This window comes from Xyrauchen texanus, chromosome 25, assembly GCF_025860055.1.
Source record: "Xyrauchen texanus isolate HMW12.3.18 chromosome 25, RBS_HiC_50CHRs, whole genome shotgun sequence".
Taxonomy (NCBI): Eukaryota; Metazoa; Chordata; class Actinopteri; order Cypriniformes; family Catostomidae; genus Xyrauchen; species Xyrauchen texanus.
Window position 1 is genome coordinate 8,476,766 of NC_068300.1, and position 20,040 is coordinate 8,496,805.

The 20,040-nt window shown below is 40.0% G+C and overlaps 1 protein-coding gene and 1 long non-coding RNA gene across 2 annotated transcripts; one reads left to right on the forward strand and one right to left on the reverse strand.

Moving 5' to 3' along the window:
* Positions 1 to 1,073: 1,073 nt before the first annotated feature.
* On the reverse strand, positions 1,074 to 7,034 carry LOC127618506 (uncharacterized). The gene is made up of 3 exons (XR_007967437.1): positions 6,942 to 7,034; positions 1,263 to 1,299; positions 1,074 to 1,171 (listed from the first exon to the last, which is right to left on the reverse strand). It is a non-coding gene; the product is annotated as an uncharacterized LOC127618506 (long non-coding RNA).
* Positions 7,035 to 8,473: 1,439 nt separating this feature from the next.
* On the forward strand, positions 8,474 to 13,849 carry LOC127618753 (terminal nucleotidyltransferase 5A-like). Its single transcript, XM_052091381.1, has 3 exons — positions 8,474 to 8,563; positions 8,736 to 9,661; positions 10,802 to 13,849. The coding sequence occupies exons 2-3, from the start codon at positions 9,260 to 9,262 to the stop codon at positions 11,582 to 11,584; spliced, it is 1,185 nt and encodes a 394-aa protein (XP_051947341.1). The 5' UTR covers positions 8,474 to 8,563; positions 8,736 to 9,259; the 3' UTR covers positions 11,585 to 13,849.
* Positions 13,850 to 20,040: the final 6,191 nt, after the last annotated feature.

Consider the following 20,040-nt stretch of genomic DNA (forward strand, 5'->3'; position numbering starts at 1 on the left):
TTGATGTACTGTAATTGTTGTGTTTTTTAAAGGATAAACTAAAAAAGATAATAATTGAAAGATAAAACAGTCTGATTATTTGAAGATTAGGCCTGTACATGTTTTTAAAAATTAGGGCTTTTTACATATAATATTAAAATGGCTAAAGTTACTTATTTTTTCCCTCAGAAATCGCAAAATATATAAATTAATTTTAATTTAATAGTGGTATCCGCATTGGTTTCGATATCGGCGATATTGGCCTTGATATTGCTTGATATCTCCGATCCCTATCCGCCTATCAGTCAGGTGGCGTTAAATGCAATATCAGCTTTGACCAAAAGAGGGCGCAAACGAGCAACTGAACTTTCAAGTTCTGTCAGCGTTAAGATTTCATCAATGCAGCAATGCAGTTCACAGTGAATATATACACACAAAAGCCACATAAGAGAGAGCAGGGCTAGTTGTCACACATGGAAAAGTTCTTTTCAATCAACTAGCACCAAAACTTAAATTAGAATATTTTTTGAAATTTTATCTTCTAAAATAAAATGCCAATATCATCATATTTTCATATTTTGTTATATTTATTGGGGAAAACAATTGGGAAATCTTTGTAATTTTATACAGTACAATTTATTAATCAACATTTCTATTGGCCAAAATAATTGTTGGATTTCTTTTATATGTTCCTTTTTTTTTACTGTTTAATGAATTGCTTTGCTGTTGAAAATGTGCTGAAAAGCCTGTAACAAGCTACTTAATGGCAGGTTCCCAATGGGAGGTGTGACAACATGCCCCATTATTAGCAAAAGGTCAATATGTGTTATATGAACTTTTTTCTGGGAAATTGACGTGAAAATTAGAGCATTTCTTTGACCAAAACTTTAAAGTGTGTGTCTACAAAGAAATTGACTTGGTCTCCCCTACACTGAAACCACATCTGAAATGATTTATGTTTATGTTGTTAAGAGAGAGAATGTGTATGCATCTACTGTATGTGACGGAAGTGTTTGTGTTTGTGTGTGTGTGTGTGTGTGTGTGTGTGTGTGTGTGTGTGTGTGTGTGTGTGACCACACACCATCAGGAAACTGGTGACAACATGCTATTTCAGCAGAACTGTTGAAGCCATTTCACTTCCTCTCCATGTTGTTATGAGCAACAACACTTCTCCAGGGGTCAGTCAATATTACTGAAGTTTATAAGAACAGCACTTTAATTTATTAAAACATAAAGGCATAGTTCACCAAAAAAATAAAGAAATAATAAAATCAGTTACTCACCCTCATGTTGTTCCATGTGTACATGACTTTCTTCCTTCTGTGGAACAAAAAAGGAGATGTTATGCAGAATTCTATTCTCAGTCACCATTCACTTTCATTGTATAGAGAAAAGATGCAATGAAAGTAAGGTGAACAGGGCTATACAATTCTGTCTATTAGAAGAAAGAATGTCATACAGGATTGGAACAACTCGGGGGTGAGTAAATGATGATAGAATTTTCATTATGGGTGAATTCACTCTTTAAATGCTCCAAAGAATTGATCATATCAAACTCTTTTTCATGTTTTAAAATGGAAAGATTACTTGCTCACAGTTTTGCGATATGCTTTGAACCATCTTACTTTGAACAATTTAGCATATTAAACTTTCCTGAGCGTGATGAGACTTAAAATGTCACACAACAACAATGCATTTCACTCACATATAAAAATGATATAAAAATATAATAGAAAATGATAGATTTTAACGATAACACTCATAACGATATATATATATCCATCCATCCATCCATCTTCAACCGCTTATCTGAAGTCGGGTCGTGGGGGCAGCTGCTCCAGCAGGGGGCCCCAAACTTCCCTATCCCAAGCCACATTAACCAGCTCTGACTGGGGGACCCCGAGGCATTCCCAGGCCAGTGTGGAGATGTAATCTCTCCACCTAGTCCTGGGTATCCCTGAGGCCTCCTCCCAGCTGGACGTGCCTGAAACACCTCCTTAGGGAGGTGGCCAGGGGGCATCCTTACCAGATGCCCAAACCACCTCAACTGACTCCTTTCAACACAAAGGAGCAGCGGCTCTACTCCGAGCTCCTCACGGATGACTGAGCTCCTCACCCTATCTCTAAGGGAGAAGCCCGCCACCCTTCTGAGGAAGCCCATTTCGGCCGCTTGTACTCGCGACCTAGTTCTTTCGGTCATGACCCAGCCTTCATGACCATAGGTGAGGGTAGGAACAAAAATTGACCGGTAGATCGAGAGCTTTGCCTTCCGGCTCAGCTCTCTTTTCATGACAACGGTGCGATAGAGCGAGTGCAATACCGCCCCCGCTGCCCCGATTCTCCGGCCAACCTCCCAGTACAGTACTGTGCAAAAGTCTTAGGCACATAAGATGTTTCTAAAAAGCATTTGTCTTAAGATGGTTATTTCTATCTTCAGCTTTAGTGTGTCAATAGGAAATATAAACCTACTTTTGCAAATAGAAAAGAATAGAAGAACAGGGAGCCCTGCTACAGATGGCATGGTCCCCACAGAGACCCCCACGTAACATCGTATCAGTCTGAGATTACATAAAGAGACAGAAGCACTTGAGACAGCCGAAATAGATAGAAGAACTGTGCTGAATTATCCAAGAAGCTTGGAACATCCTATCTAAATATCTAGGAGAATTGGTGCTGTTTTAAAGTTAAAGGTGGTCACACCGAATATTGATTTAGCTTTTTTAAGTTTACTGGACTTTGTATGATGTTAATTGATTGAATGGATTGAAATGATGACTATTTATTTTATTATTTTTGAAGACATCCTCACTATGCAAAATTTTTCACAAGTGACACAACTTCAGCACATTACTAGATATAGTATAGTTTTTTTTTTTTCAATGCGACTCATCAGATCACTCCTGTGGCCAATTTCAACCAGCTGAGAACCACTGACGTAGATCATGCTGATGGTTGATTTTGACTTGTTTTGAAGCAGTCCTTTAGAAGTAAAACTGATCTTTAGGGGATCCGCTTAGAAAGAGGAATGCACACTTCCACTTCATGTGTGACTGAGGTCAACTGCCCATCAAGAAAACAATAATAATTTCAATAGCCCCTTTCACACATTACAGGAAAATCATTGGGTTGCATTTACTGGTAAATGTACCATATAGTATGTGCTTTTCACACACACACCATCAATATGGAAATTTAGTTATAAGTAATGATACAACTTCTCATTAAGGGAAATTGCCAAAGCAAAATTCACAATTTTTTTCAAAAGGGTCGTGTTCACACATGACTAACCTAAAAATTGGAAAAAGGCTCTATGTGTGAAAGGAGCTAGTGTTAATGTTTGGTCTGTTTATGTGTATATGTGTGATTTTTAAAACTTCCCAAAACCTGTTAAAATTTTTTATTTTTTTCTTTGATCTTAAAAGATCTAATGTAAGATAGAAACTCCAAAAAACTTTACAGATCTTTATTGTAAAGGGTATAAACAATGTTTTCCATGCTTATTCAATGAACCATCAACAATTATGAACATGCACCTGTGGAACGGTCGGTAAGACACTAACAGTAGGCAATTAAGGTCACAGTTATAAAAACTTAGGACATTAAAGAGACCCTGAAATACACCAAAAGAAAGATGCCCAGGATCCCTGCTCAGCTGCGTAAATGTGCATGCTGCATGGAGGCATGAGGACTGCAGATGTGACCAGTGCAATAAATTGCAATGTCCATACTGTGAGACGCCTAAGACATCGCTACAGGGAGACAGGAAGGACAGGTCACTGGATCATCCTCGCAGTGGCAGACCACGTGTAACAGCACATGCACAGGATCGGTACATCCAAATATCACACCTGCGGGACAGGTACAGGATGGCAACAACAACTGCCCAAGTTACACCAGGAATGCACAATCCCTCCATCAGTGCTCAGACTGTACGCAATAGGGTCCGAGAGAGGCTGGACTGAGGGCTTGTAGGCCTGTTGTAAGGCAGGTGCTTACCAGACATTACCGGCAACAATGTCACCTATGAGCACAAACCCACCTTTGCTAGACCAGACAGGATGGCAAAAAGTGCTCTTCACTGACGAGTTGTGGTTTTGTCTCACCAGGGGTGATGGTCGGACTCGTGTTTATCATCAAAGGAATGAGCGTTACACTGAGGCCTGTACTCTGGAGCGGGATAGATTTGGAGGTGGAGGGTCCATCAAGGTCTGGGGCGGTGTGTCACAGCATCATTGGACTGAGCTTGTTGTCAATGCATGCAATCTCAACGCTGTGCGTTACAGGGAAAGCATCCTCCTCCCTCATGTCGTACCATTCCTGCAGGCTCATCCTGACATGACCCTCCAGCATGACAATGCCACCAGCCATACTGCCCGTTCTGTGTGTGATTTCCTGCAAGACAGGAATGTCAGTGTTCTGCCATGGCCAGCAAAGAGCCCGGATCTCAATCCCATTGAACACATCTGGGACCTGATGGATCGCAGGGTGAGGGCTAGGGCCATTCCCCCCAGAAATGTATGGGGACTTGCAAGAGCCTTGTTGGAAGAGTGGGGTAACATCTCACAGCAAGAACTGGCAAATCTGGCGCAGTCCATGAGGAGGAGATGCAATGCAGTACTTAATACAGCTGGTGGCCACACCAGATACTGAATGTCACTTTTGAATTTAGGGACACATTATTCCATTAAACAAACATTAAACTTGTCCAGTTTATGTCTTCGTTGTTTAATCTTTTTATGTTCATACGTATATTTACACGTTGAATTGCAGAGTTTTTAACCTCCCCTTTTGCATTGTATTATCACACCTCTTTTTCTTTTTTTTTTTTGCCACATTTTCACCCACTTCACTAACAGACACAAACAACACACACACAAGCTGCAACTTACCACAAAACCAATCATATTGTATGTTCACATTGAGGTTAGTCTCAAGCAGAATATGAAGGCGTCTTTAAGATGTGAAACTGAAGTGTTTTAAGCATATCTCGAAGAAAACCAAAAGTTTGATCATATAAATGTTTAACACAGAATGCATGTAATTGCAGTAACATGTACTGGTATTAGACAATTGAGTTTCATATGTATTATTAGTGGTGCTTACTGAGGCTACTAGTTATTTGTTCACAACCTAATTATTAAACTTGTTTTGTACTGTTTGTGCTAGAGATATGAATGGTACATCAAATCATGTGCATTGCTGAAAAGAGGTGTGCTGTTACTTTTCTACGCAATTCAACTTAAGATTTTCACCTGGCAACAAATCCCATGGACTTTAAGGAAGGGACATGAACCATATATCTAGAAATTATAATATCATAGAGACATGGGTGTGGACTGTTTTGACTTGGGCCAGTAAGCAGCCACCCAAAACACTTTATCTAACACCTTGCGATGCCCTAGCAACAACCCATTACACAAGAGCAACCATATAGCAACATAATTAAAAGCACTCAGAACACCTCAGCAAATGCATAGCAGCATCCTGAAAATCACCTTCCATATTTCAGAACTGTGGTGGTAAATTACTCAACATGATTAAATGGGAAATCGGCATGTTGCTAGCGAATGTTCAGGTACCCTGAAATTGACCCCATTCTTTCAAGTTATTGACAAACAAATAAACCAATTAGCTATTTTTTTAATAATTTCAAATGTGTTTACCATTTAACTATGGTGCTTCAAGACATGAGGTTTTGGGCCCATGGGCACCAGGAAGTTATCACATTCACATAAACAATGGTAAGCACAATTCAAAAGTTCCTGCTGATTATATTAAAGCTGATGTAACTTTTTCAGTGTGTTAAAATACTTTTTCTGTCCTTTTTAATATGCATAGAAAAATATAAGCAAGCCATTCAAAGGTTAATTTTCTCAAAAACTGAAATGACTGTGTCTCTGTGGTGCTATAAAAATTATTGTGTGTGTTTTGAGAGACCCGCTTAGACCCACCCCAACAACCTTACGCATACAATGGCGTGAGCTGGGGCGGGACTCTCTGACTGTTTGAATAGCTGCATTCGAGGGGCATATTCAGAAAGCTGTTTTGAAAAAATTGTTGATTTACATTCAGTTGTGGTAGTGTAACTGAAATTACATACTTCAGCTTTATATTTTTATAACTAAGAATACAACTCGCTTTACAACTCGCTTTTGGTGCCATTCCGTGGACATTTCTGGAGCTCACATGTGCCTATATGTTCAACAACACTTCCAGCTTCGGCCACTGGGGGCAGTGATTAAAATTTTGCAGTGACTGAAATTAAGACCGATTTCAGTAATATCCAATCTATCCAGTCTGAAGTACTATCATTAGAAGCAGTGTAGGTGATGCTATATTGGGTAAGTTACTCAAAAAATTTATCTACCACAAATGACTAATTACTTCTCTGAAGTCATCACTGCAAAAGTAGAAGAGTAGATTCATTTGAAGTGGCATACCAAGAAAAGGTGTGTGTGTGTGTGTGTGTGTGTGTGTGTGTGTGTGTGTGTGTGTGTGTGTATTTGTGTGAAAGACAAATAGGCAGAACGAACACAAGAGAAAGTGTGTAACAGAAATCGGTCTCAATGGTATAGTTGGGATTATGGATTGGCCAAAGATTCATCTAATCTCACTGAAGAGGTCTCATGTCAATCTCTGTTTTACCTCAACAATGTTTACCTTACCAAAGAGAGAGAAAGAGAGTTAGAGAGGTAAAAAGACACTTGTATCTAGTACATGCACACATTTCTATTTACTGAATACATATTTTAGCCTGCTTAAAACCATTATGCTAAAGTTAATCACTCTGGGAGAGCATGTGAAAAAGAAACTACCGACAGAGGAACAAAAATAAATTCGGAAGAACACAAAATCGTGGTGCTATCTTTAAAAAAAAAACAAATGATCAGACAGACTGATCACACTGTGAATTCGGCGACAGTAGGCCAGAAGTTCTTCACCTAAAATCAGTTTGTTCTTACCTAAATTTGAATCACTGCCCCCAGTGGCCGAAATCTGGAAGTGTTGTTGAATGTAAACTCCAGTTTCCAGGTGAAGTGTCCACAAGGTGGCCTCAAAAGAGAGTTGTATTTTTAATTATAAATTATGTAATACAGTAAACAGGATTGCATATTTTATTACTGTAACTCTATCCCCTAACCCCAAACCTAACAATCAGTGGAGTAAATAATTATTTTAAAGAAAAAATGCAACCTTGGAATCATGCTCACACCTTCACTAGAGTACTGTACGTTCAGGAACCATGGTGTAAGGGGTAATCTAGAGTAATCCTACTTTATTGGCTGTTACCGCTGTGACGCAGGTCCACTCGCCCTGATAGATGCTGGGTGACATCTATCCTGACCTGACATTATGGTAATTAATTTACATACACTTACACAGTTACTAACTCACACATACTCATGTACATATAGACATCTAAACAGGAATTTCCAATTGGCTTAAACTTTTTGTAAATTAAGCTCATTATAATCACTGCACACTTACCATGACAGAGACCCTAAGCCTAGAATAAAACGTGTGCTATTTTTAGGACTGAAAAAAGATTTATTTAATGTCCTTATGATCCACGTTTTTTTCTTTTCTTTTTTCAGATTTAATTAGCTTTTTAGGCAGTTTTCAGCTAATTTGTTCCCAAAGCATAAAGCTAAGATTTATGTTAGTGGTTGACCAGTATATGCTTTCAGTGGCACATTATTACACTTTTACCATCTTGAAAATGTGATTACATTCTTGCTTTTTATTGACTGAGATGGATTCCCTTCTTCTGTCCCAAGATGCTTCAATGCTTACATACTGCTCACCTCTGTACTCACCTGCCTAAAGTAGGTACAACTCAATCAGATCTGCTTTTTTTTTCTCTAGAGGGCAGCATTGGTATTCACTGCTAACTGCAAGGCTGAAAAGATGTTTTTTTGTCACTTTAAAATGGGTTCATATGTATTTTCCCCCACAGCAATGCTCTTTCAAAAACATATTTTTTATGTTAGTGTAAAACATGATGGTCCATGTATCCCAGCATGAAATGGGAATGTTCCAAAGAGCCCCTACAATGGAAGCAAGGAAATCTGACCCTTTGAACAAATGAGTTACCATGGTCAGTCACACATTAAAATTAATACAGAATATTCAATTCTTATTTACTCATTTTGCCTCATAACTTTATTTCGTTTTACATATATATATATATAATTATTTTTTTTACATAAAAGACAAAGAAACATGTAAAATGAATAAGTTTCCTTTGTTTAAAGTACATTTTGAATTCCAGATTTTCATTGTATTCTTTGGGAAACGATAAATACTTTTGTTTTAAACCTTAAACATATTTGCAAACCTTAAAGAAAATGTTGTTGTAAATAAACATGCATATCTTGTTTATGCATCATGGATAGCTCCTGTATATAACGTGTATGATCCGCGCTTGTTTGGATTGGTGTGCGCACCTGTCACTCAGGTTCACCGTCACTCGTGCTTTAGTTTACGGGTTAATCTGCAAGCATCTTCACTGTCAGTAACCGAGATGACACGAGCAACTAGCGGTTTACATGAAACAGCAGCTGAAAATGTGATGATGATACGGGTAAGTACTGCATTAACACAAACAGATATGTTTATTTTTGGTATTTCAAGAGTTTGCACGTAGGCTATATCTGCACTGATTAATTCTTGTTGTGCATTATTATTCATTCAGTGCGCACTTTAAAGGAATTATACTAAAGGGCGTGTAACTTCTTGTTTTATTATTGTTTCAGAATAATACAAGATGTAAATACTAAAAGCGTCCCGGTCGTCTCGCTTTGGTTCACTAAAGCGACTGGGTCTTCATCAATCTGATATTCACGTTCTTGGAAAAGCATGTCTCTCAGTTTTATTTGAGTATTTTGTTCGGATATAAAACTCATCGCCATGCAGCTGTCTGACGCCGGACCCTGACTCTCACGGCCCCCCGAGAGCCGTGAGAACTCGCGTCCAACACCCTCGCCGCGAACTTCAGCGCTTTGTGCAAACAGGACATCTGGCAAGCTTTTACGCACAGTGGTGAGTCTCAGCAGAGGCGCGCTACATGCAATGTATATGCACAGCCGTGCATATAAAGTCTCAACTGACTAAATAATTGTTTCTAGTGTTATGTAATGAAATTATGACATTTTATATGTAATGTTGCCACTGGATTGGACGCCACTGCACGTTCCTCTTTTAATATAACATGGCCAAAGCAATCTAAGATTGGAGAGCAGTCTAGACCTGTAAAAAACCGGATCTCTAATCAATCACCATGGACGAGCATTTGAGTAACAGTGACTACAGTAACCTGAGCGTGCTGAACTGGGAGCAGGTGAGGCGTCTAGACGCCATCCTAACCGAATCCATCCCCATTCACGGGAAATGGAATTTCCCAACGTTGGAAATGAAGCCTCGGGACATCGTCAACGTGGTGCGGTGTCGCATGGAAGAGCGCAAAATCCATGTTCGGGAGGTTCGGCTGAACGGTTCCGCGGCCAGCCACGTTCTTCACGAGGAGAGCGGATTGGGCTACAAGGACCTGGACCTCATATTTTGCGCTGATCTGAAAGGAGAAGTAGAGTTTCAGACCGTCAAGGATATTGTTCTCGATTCCCTCTTGGATTTCTTGCCGGAAGGCGTGAATAAAGAGAAAATAACTCCGGTGACATTAAAGGTAAGGGTTAAAATTTAGCACATAACTTCATCTCAGTTCCTTAAATTTGCTTTTAGTAGTGTTTAAAGATCTGCAATGCTCTTGGTTCAAACCCTGAATCTAAATGACTTTTCATTCATTACAAATAATGGGTAATCATGACATCCTATTATTTGACATTGACTGGACCTAGATGTGCCCTGGTAAGTGTGTATTAGATTTAAGCTTGCCCTAGAAAGTGTGTATTAGATTTAAGCTGCAATAAGATAAGCACACTGGTAGTAAAAACGTTGGTTTCTTATACTACAAAGAGGATTTCTCTAAACCAATTTACAACGGATCCGCTTTCGCCTTCCTCTTCTCTGCGTGTGCAAAGGCAGACAGCATTTTCTTGTGTGCAAATTAGACAGATACCATTCAAAACTGCAACTTTTATGGCTATATTAATTTCATGCTTTTATAATCAGCTACAACATTTATACCACCTGCCTAATATTGTTTAGGCCCCCCTTGTGCCACCAAAACAGCACCAACCCGCATCTCAGAATAGCATTATGAGATAATATACTTCTCACCACAATCGTACAGAGTGGTTATATACTGTAGACTTTATCAGTTCAGAACCAGTCTTGACATTCTCTGTTGACCTCTCTCATCAGCAACTGTTGCTCACTGGATGTTTTTGGGTTTGGCACCATTCTGAGTAAATTCTAGAGTGTGTGAAAATCCCTGGAGATTAGCAATTACAGAAATACTCAAACCTGCCCATATGGCACCAACAACCATGCCATGCTCCAAATCATTGAGATACATTTTTCCCCATTCTGATGGCTGATGTGAACATTAATTGAATCTCCTCACCCTATATCTGTACGATTTTATGCACTGCACTGCTGCCACATGATTGGCTGATTAGATAATCATATGGATGATTGTTAGTGCCAGATGGGCTGGTTTGAGTATTTCTGTAAGAATCATATATGTGAACTTTCCTATTGAGGAAATGGTTAATGTAGGGTTAAATATGACATATTTCAGTTTAATTGCCCATATTTCTCTCTTTCTTTCAACATAGCTCAATTTTCATTGTATGAAACTTTTTCTTGGTCTTTTCCACATTACTGCCAATCTCCAAATCCCTCTTGCTTTCTCTTTCCTCAGGAAGCATATGTGCAGAAAATGGTGAAAGTATGCAACGATTCAGACCGCTGGAGTTTAATCTCACTCTCCAACAACAGTGGCAAGAATGTCGAGTTGAAGTTTGTGGATTCCCTGCGCCGTCAGTTTGAATTCAGCGTGGATTCTTTCCAGATCCGTCTGGACTCCCTCCTCCTCTTCTATGAGTGCTCAGAGAACCCAATGGCGGAGACGTTCCACCCCTCCATCGTTGGCGAGAGTGTTTACGGTGACTTCAGCATCGCTTTGGATCACCTGCAGCGGAAATTGATCTGTACGCGAAATCCAGAAGAGATCCGTGGTGGTGGGTTGCTGAAATACTGCCACCTGTTGGTACGAGGTTTCCATGCAGCTTCCGAAGTCGAGATGAAAATTCTTGAACGCTACATGTGCTCACGGTTCTTCATCGACTTCTCGGATGTGGCGGAACAAAGGCGCAAACTAGAGTCGTATCTGCAGAATCACTTTGTAGGACTTGAGGACAGAAAATACGAGTATTTGACCACGCTGCACAGCGTCGTTAATGAAAGTACGGTGTGCCTGATGGGACATGAAAGACGACAGACTCTGAGCCTCATAACAATGTTGGCAGTACGTGTTCTGGCAGAGCAGAATGTGATTCCCAATGTAGCCAACGTTACTTGCTTCTACCAGCCTGCGCCGTACATTGCTGATGGCAACTTTAGCAATTATTACATTGCTCAGGTGCAGCCAGTCTACACTTGCCAGCCCACCCACATATTTTCACCATGGTTGCCCTGCAATTGAGCAGTCCAACTATAAAACTCTTGGTTTTAAAACAGACCACTTGTGGACCACTTCTTGCTGGAAGAAGACAATTCCTTGAGAAGTGTGTTGTTCATGGAAACCCTGAAAAACCCTAAGACTTAGCTGATCAGTTGTTTCCTGTTTGCTGCAAGGGGAAGCTACCAGAGTACCGGATGAGAGGTGCGAGAAATGGAGGGAGAGTTAGGTCACTTGGATTTGTTCCCATGGGGCTACACATTCTACCAAGGCTTTACATGGCCCCATTCCAGGCCTAAAGAAGCACAATGCTGGCTTAGCAATGTGGATACATACCAAATCTAGACTCTTACCTCTTCAAAGAGCATCTGAGTCAATGCAGTAACACAAGGACACAAGGGTGACCGTCTTTGTGCATGTTCACATCTATATGTGTGTGGTAGACATACTTGAAGACTCAAAGAGATTAAACCTGTCAATTGTGTTGAAAGGGCAGATAGATTAACTGAAAAGGACTGAATTCAATGGACTGGATACTTTTTCTCAAGCCAAGGATATTCTCGTAGATACCAGATACCCAAAAGAGATGTACCATTTTCTAATCTTTTTCAATCAAGTGCCTTAAATTGTAAAATGAATCTGTGTCTGTTACAGTATATGTGTGCTAAACTGGATGCTTGATATTCACAGTCTTCAACAAGTTTCTTTAACCATGGAAGATAACATATACCCATGTGTTTCAGAGGGTACTGAAGTCTCAGATGATAACTGCAACACCTATATATATATTAATTTGTTGCACAAATAATGAAAATTAGGGGGTTTATACTCTATTAAAGTGTTCAGTAGATCTATTTCCTTTCAAGGCTCCAGCAAGAGTTGTATATCAGATTTTCACAGCTTCTTGTCTCATTTGAACTGACCTCAATGTATTGTTGGCTCAGCATTGGTTTAGCTCAGATTAAAATGTCCAGGGGCAATGCCATTACATCTAAAGAAGAGAAGTAAAACAGGTCAACACTAAACAGGAAGAGATTTAATAAAACTTGTTTAAGTCCAAATTGTTGTGGTTACATCTAGGCTACAACCCGGCATCTAATGACCACACAGCCACCAAACCCAGAGATTATACCTTGAACACAAATGACCTGCATAACCTGAGGAATTAAGACCAGCATAGACACAGTATTGAGAACCAGTAGAAGATAAACCAAAGATTATTTAGTCTTGATATTACTCAAGACTGTGAAGCAACAATACTTGACAATATGAAAGCTGTTTCACAACCCCCCATTTGTATTACGGTTCCATAGTCTAGATCTGAGAGCTCTGATATACCAGAGTAACATTTTATTGCTAAGATGTTGCGGTTTCATAGCTGAGTAAATTTCATTGAGGCATTACCTTCATCTCAGATCTTTCTCCTAATATTCCTGGAGTGAAATAAAAATCTAAACAAATGAGACAGCTGTTGACATAGAGTGAAGATACAGAGCTATAACATCAATGTGGAGCACAAGATAGCTCAGATAATTTTGGAAATGTTTAAGTTCTCATTGAGATTTAGGAATTTTGATTGCAGACTTTGGTATCTTGGCAAATTTGAGCTCAGTTTGCAACATTCTTGAGATATCTTCTGAGCCTCTAAAGGAGACATATGATAGATTAGTAGAGCCTTTTTTTCTCAGGAGAAACATCTAAGCAAGACACTTAAGCAAAGGTCTCCTTTGTTCTCCATTTGCTCTCATTGCTGTCTCGAAGAATCAACTGATATTAAGAGATCTCATTTGTGATATTCCTTGTTGTGAATGTTGGAGGTACTTGTAAGTTCCCTCAAACTGATCTTAAATAGATGGACACTTTCCCCTCAAATGCTCACTCACTTACATGTGATCTTATCTCTAGTTTTTCTACTGATTGATTCTTCTATTTTTGTACAGTAATGTTTGTGCTAAGTTCACGATTAGGACCTTATTCTAATGCTGTGAAGAGTACAGTTGTGTTTTATGAGTTGAAAGAAAGCCCGACCAAGCATTAGTGCAGTAAATTTACAACAAATATTGGTGTAAATGTTTATTGTGAGTTAAGGCATCCAGCAAAAGTGTGGTATACGGTTGGGTACTCAAGTGTGAATGTGTTATCTTTGTCTGTTAATGTTTGTTTTAACTTCTAAATTAAATGTACATGTGAGTTCAGATGTGGAAGTCTGAGCTCACTGAACAGTCCATAAAATGCATCATGTACTTCAAAGATGAATGACTCATTAAACGGTGATTAAAAAAATCACAATGGCTCAATTATATCTCATGTTTTTGTTTGCAACAATCTTTTGTTGTTGGCCAATAGAGTATCTCTTCCTCTTTTGTGGTTTAAAAAAAGATGGATCACTGCCACACTTACGCAATACGAAACATGCTCCACAACTCACTTTTGGTGGCCCTCCGTTTCACAGTTTACACGTGTTCATACAGCCAATATCACTTCCCGCTTTGGCCACTGGGGGCAGTGTTTCAGATTTTGGAAAGCATAGACCAATTTCAGCTAAAGAAAACCTACCGTTTGCGATTTCACTATGAGATCCATCTATATTGGCTTAAGAAATAACCAATCTACCTCTTGAATGATTTCTATAATATGTAAGATATGTATAATGTATATTGGCAACTCTACGTTCCTCAACAGACCTGTAAATGTTGGCTAAGCAGCCCACAGTGCAAGTAGATTTATTACAGTCTGCATCATGTTACATTTTACATTTACATTTATGCATTTGGCAGACGCTTTTATCCAAAGCAACTTACAGTGCACTTATTACAGGGACAATCCCCCTGGAGCAATCTGGAGTTAAGAGCCTTGCTCAAGGGCCCAACAGTGGCATCTTGGTGGTGTCCCTAAGTCTCCCTCATTCACTTTCCATCTTTTATACTTGGTGACACAATAGTAACTTAGACCTGTGGAGCAGTCTTTTGGATATTTGTAATTCCTTAGATATTGTCTCTCAAACTCTTCATTTCTCTCACTTTTAATATTCCACTGTCCCCATTTCCATTGGGAGCAGTGCGAAACAACACCATTAATGGCTCTTAAAGAGATAGTTCAGTCTAAAATGTAAAAATGATCTGATAATTTCCTCATCCTCATGTTGTCCTAACCAGTATGACTATATATGTTTCAAGGAACACAAAAGATGTGCTGGGTAACCCCTAGCCAATCACATGTAAGCCATTGCTTTATAAGTCTGCTCACAATCTATCACATTGCTGTTTTAGTGTGCTAACACGGCAACCTCCTCCACCCCACCATCACCAGTTGAGTCCCGTCCTGCACGGGGGTAGGCTCCTTGCCCCTGCCTCCTATCTCCGGCAGGATATGACGGTTCCGAGAACAACTTCTACGGCCCATCAGACTTATATGAATATAAAACAGAAAAATAATATCTCTCTTTGTCGTAGGCCCCCTACATTTTAAAACCAATTAAGAACAATAGGTGAGAATGAGTAAATTATGACAGAACTTTCATTTTAAGGTGAATATTCCTTTAAAGGAATGCTCTGGGTTAGGTGAAAGTTAAGCTTAATTGACAGCTTTTGTAGCATTATGTTGATTGCAAAAGAAAATAATTTGCACTCATCCCTCGTTAATTTAAAAAACAGCAGAACTCACAGTTACAGTAAGTCAGTTACTATGGAAGTGAATGGGGCCAGTCTATAAATGTTAAAATACTCACTGTTTCAAAAGTAAAGCCAGAAGACATCAACGTTATAAATGTTACCATGATTTCAGTGTGATAAAATTGCTTACAGGGCTTACCAGTTGTCATGGCAACAGAGTTGTAATATTGGATGTAACTTTACACAGATAAGGCTAGTAAGCGATTTTATCACACTAAATCATGTTAACATGTATAAAGTTTACATCTTGTGGCTATACCATGTGTATTTTATTACTTATGGACTGGCCCCCATTCACTTCCATTGTAAGTGCATCACTGTAACTGACATTTTTGCTTTTTTATTATTATTATTATTACATAAACAAAAGTTGAAATATTTTTTTGTGGTGACCAACATAAGGCCACAAATGCTGTTGATTCAGCTTAACATGAATTGAACTCGGAACATTCCTTTTCCAATAAATAGCATGTTCCAGTCAATTTGAGATTTTATAACTATTTATCTTTATGACTTTAAGTAAGCCTGAATTTTAGACCGCAAACTCCCAAGTATCGTCTCTCAAAAGAGACCACAATTGTGCCAGAACTGTAACCATTTAGGTTAGGATATATAATATCTTAGGTTTGTGTTCAAATGGTGAAGTTTTTCTATGATTATTAAATCCTTCTGCTGTCATTATGTCAACAATGTATCTCAAGATAGGCCTTGAAGCTTGGAAAAGTAAAATATAGGACTGTTCATGTCACGACATGACCTCATTCAGACAAAGTATTAATATTCCATCTGCTTATGTTAAATTTGCACTTAAGAAGCTCTCTAACTTCCTAATACACTTGATATTATAAAGCAAGAGAATAAGTATGATTCTTGCTCCAGATGGTTGCAGAATGAGTCATTTGTCAAAGAAATGCAGCTTGTTGTTGCTAACAGAGTTCCTGCACCTCAACTGGTGCAAGTATGGTGCGTACAACAACAAGGTCACGTTTTCTTTCTTTTTTTTTTTTACTTCCATTAAACAGACGTAATTGTATAACAGTACCTTGAATGCTGTGAAAGTCACGTTGGATCTACAAAAATGCATAAGTGTAAATGTAAAAGGTAAGAGTTAGCTTTGCTTAGCAATGTAGCATTGAGAACTAACTGAGCTTATTCCTGCTGCCATGGGAGCTTTTATAGTTTAGCGTGCACACTTATGAGTATGTGCGCTAATTAGCTTGCCATCAGTGCCTGAGTGGACAATAAATTGGGACTGAGGGTGTGTTGGAGGCTTGACGGGGCTAAAGTTAGTCTCTCGTTAAGTGGCACTTCAAATATACTATATTTAGCGCTCCATGAGAGGGAAATTAACCCGTTTCCCCTAATCTGATTAAACGCTTAATAACCATGTGCTCAACAGTCTAGGGTAGTTACATCCCTTGGGTTTATGAAACACATATGCCTGGATAAGAGCGCCCTTCCTTACCAGGTCAGTGTGCTCTGAATTTTGTCAAGATGGAGTGGTGGATGGGCACAGAACAATTGCAACAAAAGTGTAACAATAATAGGAGAAAGAACGATAAATATAAATTGATAAAGAAAGAATAGTTCTTTGCCACTCAAGTTTTCGCTTCCTTCTCAAGCCTTGAGACAAAGTGCACAAAAGCTTGTTGCACTAAGCTGAGATGTTGCACAATTCCCACACCGACCTAGCCTCAAGCTAACCATGTGACATGCTAATTAATCAGACGATTTGTGTTTTACTTATTCATTTGTGCCATTTGTATGCAGTTCCTCTTCCTAAGCGATCCCTTCCTTTCAAGACTTACTTTAAAGCACTTCATGTTCTATTTTGAGAATTGAAACCAACACTCTCATGTCTGCTTTATGCATGCTAGAGTGCCTCCTCCTTGTGAAAAAAGGATGTATTGCATGCTGAATGAGCCGTGAAAAATACAATACCTAAGCTGTTTTGCAACATAGCAACCCATGAAGAAATAAATAGATTTAAATCAAATACTTCTGCAAGAATTACAAGGTCCAATGCATAATATTAAACATCTTTGTATATGCAAAACTACCACTGGCTGATCAGAAATGTGCTATGTGGTTTGACTCATGGTTTACAGAACTGGTTTCGGGCTTGCCAGCCTAGAACTGAATCACCTTCAGTCCACATATCAGAAGGTTTTTTCCTATTTTAGCTTTGACTTGGGATCCTGAAATGCATTTTTAGTTTTTGATTCAAAAAATCTTCATAACGCACAAACAGACACAGAGGTCAATGTGACAATGTGATCCAAAATTCAAAGTAAGTGAGAGTGGGGTAAGATAAGCCTGTGGGTAAGCTGACCCACCCCGTGTATCTAGGCAACTGTACATATTTTTTGTCATGTGACCATGTAAGCAGAAAGTATCCATAATTTCCATCTGGCTGCGAAAAGAAGTACATGGGAAAATAGGCAAGTATGTTTTTAAGCAATTTGTTTCTTCTTTTTTGTTGGCCAAAGATTTTGTTTTATATTTGAGGTTTACTTTATTTAAAGGGTAACTAAACCCTAAACCAACTTTTTTTAGTTAATGATCTGTAAGAATGGGGCTTTATTAGTACTGGTCATTGATTCAAGTAATTTTTTTGACATTTGTGTATAAAGTGTTTTAATTCTACAATATATGGTGTAAAAACGTCTGAGTGCTGCCCTCTTCAGGTTGAACGGTGGCTACTGCAGTTGAATTTTCCTATTGGCTGTTTGCGGTACTTCGTGACGTAAGCGGTGACAGCTGACGTAAGCAGGTTCCAGCTCACCACACCCTTGGTACGAGCTACCACGCCCATGGCAGTATAAAAACCATCTCGTTTCGTCAAAACCACTGTAGCGAGTCAGGAGTTGGAATTGCGAGTATTGAAAACGATCAGGATAGAGTATTTTAGCATCTATTTAGCATAGCATTTATATAGTTATTTAGATTATTTCATGTAGCCTAGGTAGTTAATTAGCATATTTGTTAGTGTAGTATTGTTAGAAGCATAGTTAGTTAGTAGCATAGTATTAGGCCAGTTAGGATAGCTTCAAGTTAGCGTAGATTATCTGTATTTAGTACAGTGGTCAGGATGGTACGTAGGTGTAATGTTGCTGGTTGCAACAGCACTGCTGGACTGTATTGCTTTCCATATAGACTTGGAAATTAGGTGCCAGGGGTTGCACGTCCTTGTTCTGGAAGACCGCGAGTTCCCGCCTAGAGCTGGAGGAGTGTGCAAACTGCATTTTACGTGGGATTGCTTCTCCAACGCAATGGAGGTGGAAATGGGCTTCTCCAAACAGCTCGCGCTGAAAAGCGACGCAGTGCCTAACGCTGCTCCTCCTGCATGGACTCCACCACCTCAGCGGCGTCTTGAGGTGAATGATCATATATATTTGAATCACAGTTTATGGTTAGGCTAAAGTTAATCCTCTGGGGTCGACTAAACGCCGTTAGCGATCGCGGGAGTGTTAAACGTATTGCACCCTTATACATTGTATTACGGTATTGACTACCTGTATAGTTTTATTTGGAGGTATACGGTTTTGTACATGATGACGTTACGCTTTACGTCACATTCTTCTAAGTTGAGAGAACAGCTAACTGATGTTATGTTCAAGTGAAGCTTCCATCCATCCATCCATATTCAACCGCTTATCCGAAGTCGGGTCGCGGGGGCAGCTGCTCCAGCAGGGGGCCCCAAACTTCCCTATCCCGAGCCACATTAACCAACACTGACTGGGGGACCCCGAGGCGTTCCCAGGCCAGTGTGGAGATGTAATCTCTCAACCTAGTCCTGGGTCTTCCCCGAGGCCTCCTCCCAGCTGGACGTGCCTGAAACACCTCCCTAGGGAGGCGGCCAGGGGGCAGCCTTACCAGATGCCCAAACCACCTCAACTGACTCAACGCAAAGGAGCAGCGGCTCTACTCCGAGCTCCTCACGGATGACTGAGCTCCTCACCCTATCATTAAGGGAGAAGCCCGCCACCCTTCTGAGGAAGCCCATTTCGGCCGCTTGTACTCGCGACCTAGTTCTTTCGGTCATGACCCAACCTTCATGACCATAGGTGAGGGTAGGAACAAAAATTGACAGGTAGATCGAGAGCTTTGCCTTTCGGCTCAGCTCTCTTTTCGTGACAACAGTGCGATAGAGCTAGTGCAATACCGCCCCCGCTGCCCCGATTCTCCGGCCAATCTCCCGCTCCATTGTCCCCTCACTCGTGAACAAGACCCCGAGGTACTTGAACTCCTTCACTTGGGGCAAAACCTCATTCCCTACCTGGAGTTCAAGTGAAGCTTGCTAAATAAAAATCCTGCTAAAAGGATAAACATCACTGAACAGCGTTTCGTTTGTTTTTCCTGCACGCGAGTGAAGGTGAATGTGCACTCGGATGCTCAACAGGGAGTTAAAACCGCAGTTTGAGCCAGCGGCTTGAATTGATATGGCTCCGGCCCTGTGTCCACAAACAATTCACCCTCCTCCACTTCAGGTGAAGGGGGGGGGAGAAAGGTCCTCGACTTCAAAAGACCGCTCCGTGGCAAAGCTACTTGCGTCACTCCAGTCACTCTCCATTTTAGAGTCTGACAGCAGCTGTCAATTAATCTGTCACTACGTGTCTCAGGTGCACGCCCCGCTCAGCCCCGCCCTCGGTTCGTCCCCTCTATCCCCGCTGGGGTCTGCCCACTTTTCAAGCATTTTTCAAATATTGCTAGTGGGTGGAGTCAGACTCTGAGCAGGGGTTTAGTTACCCTTTAAGTACAAAATGACTCAGGTATCATGCATAATAATGTATATCCAGTGTATAAGTA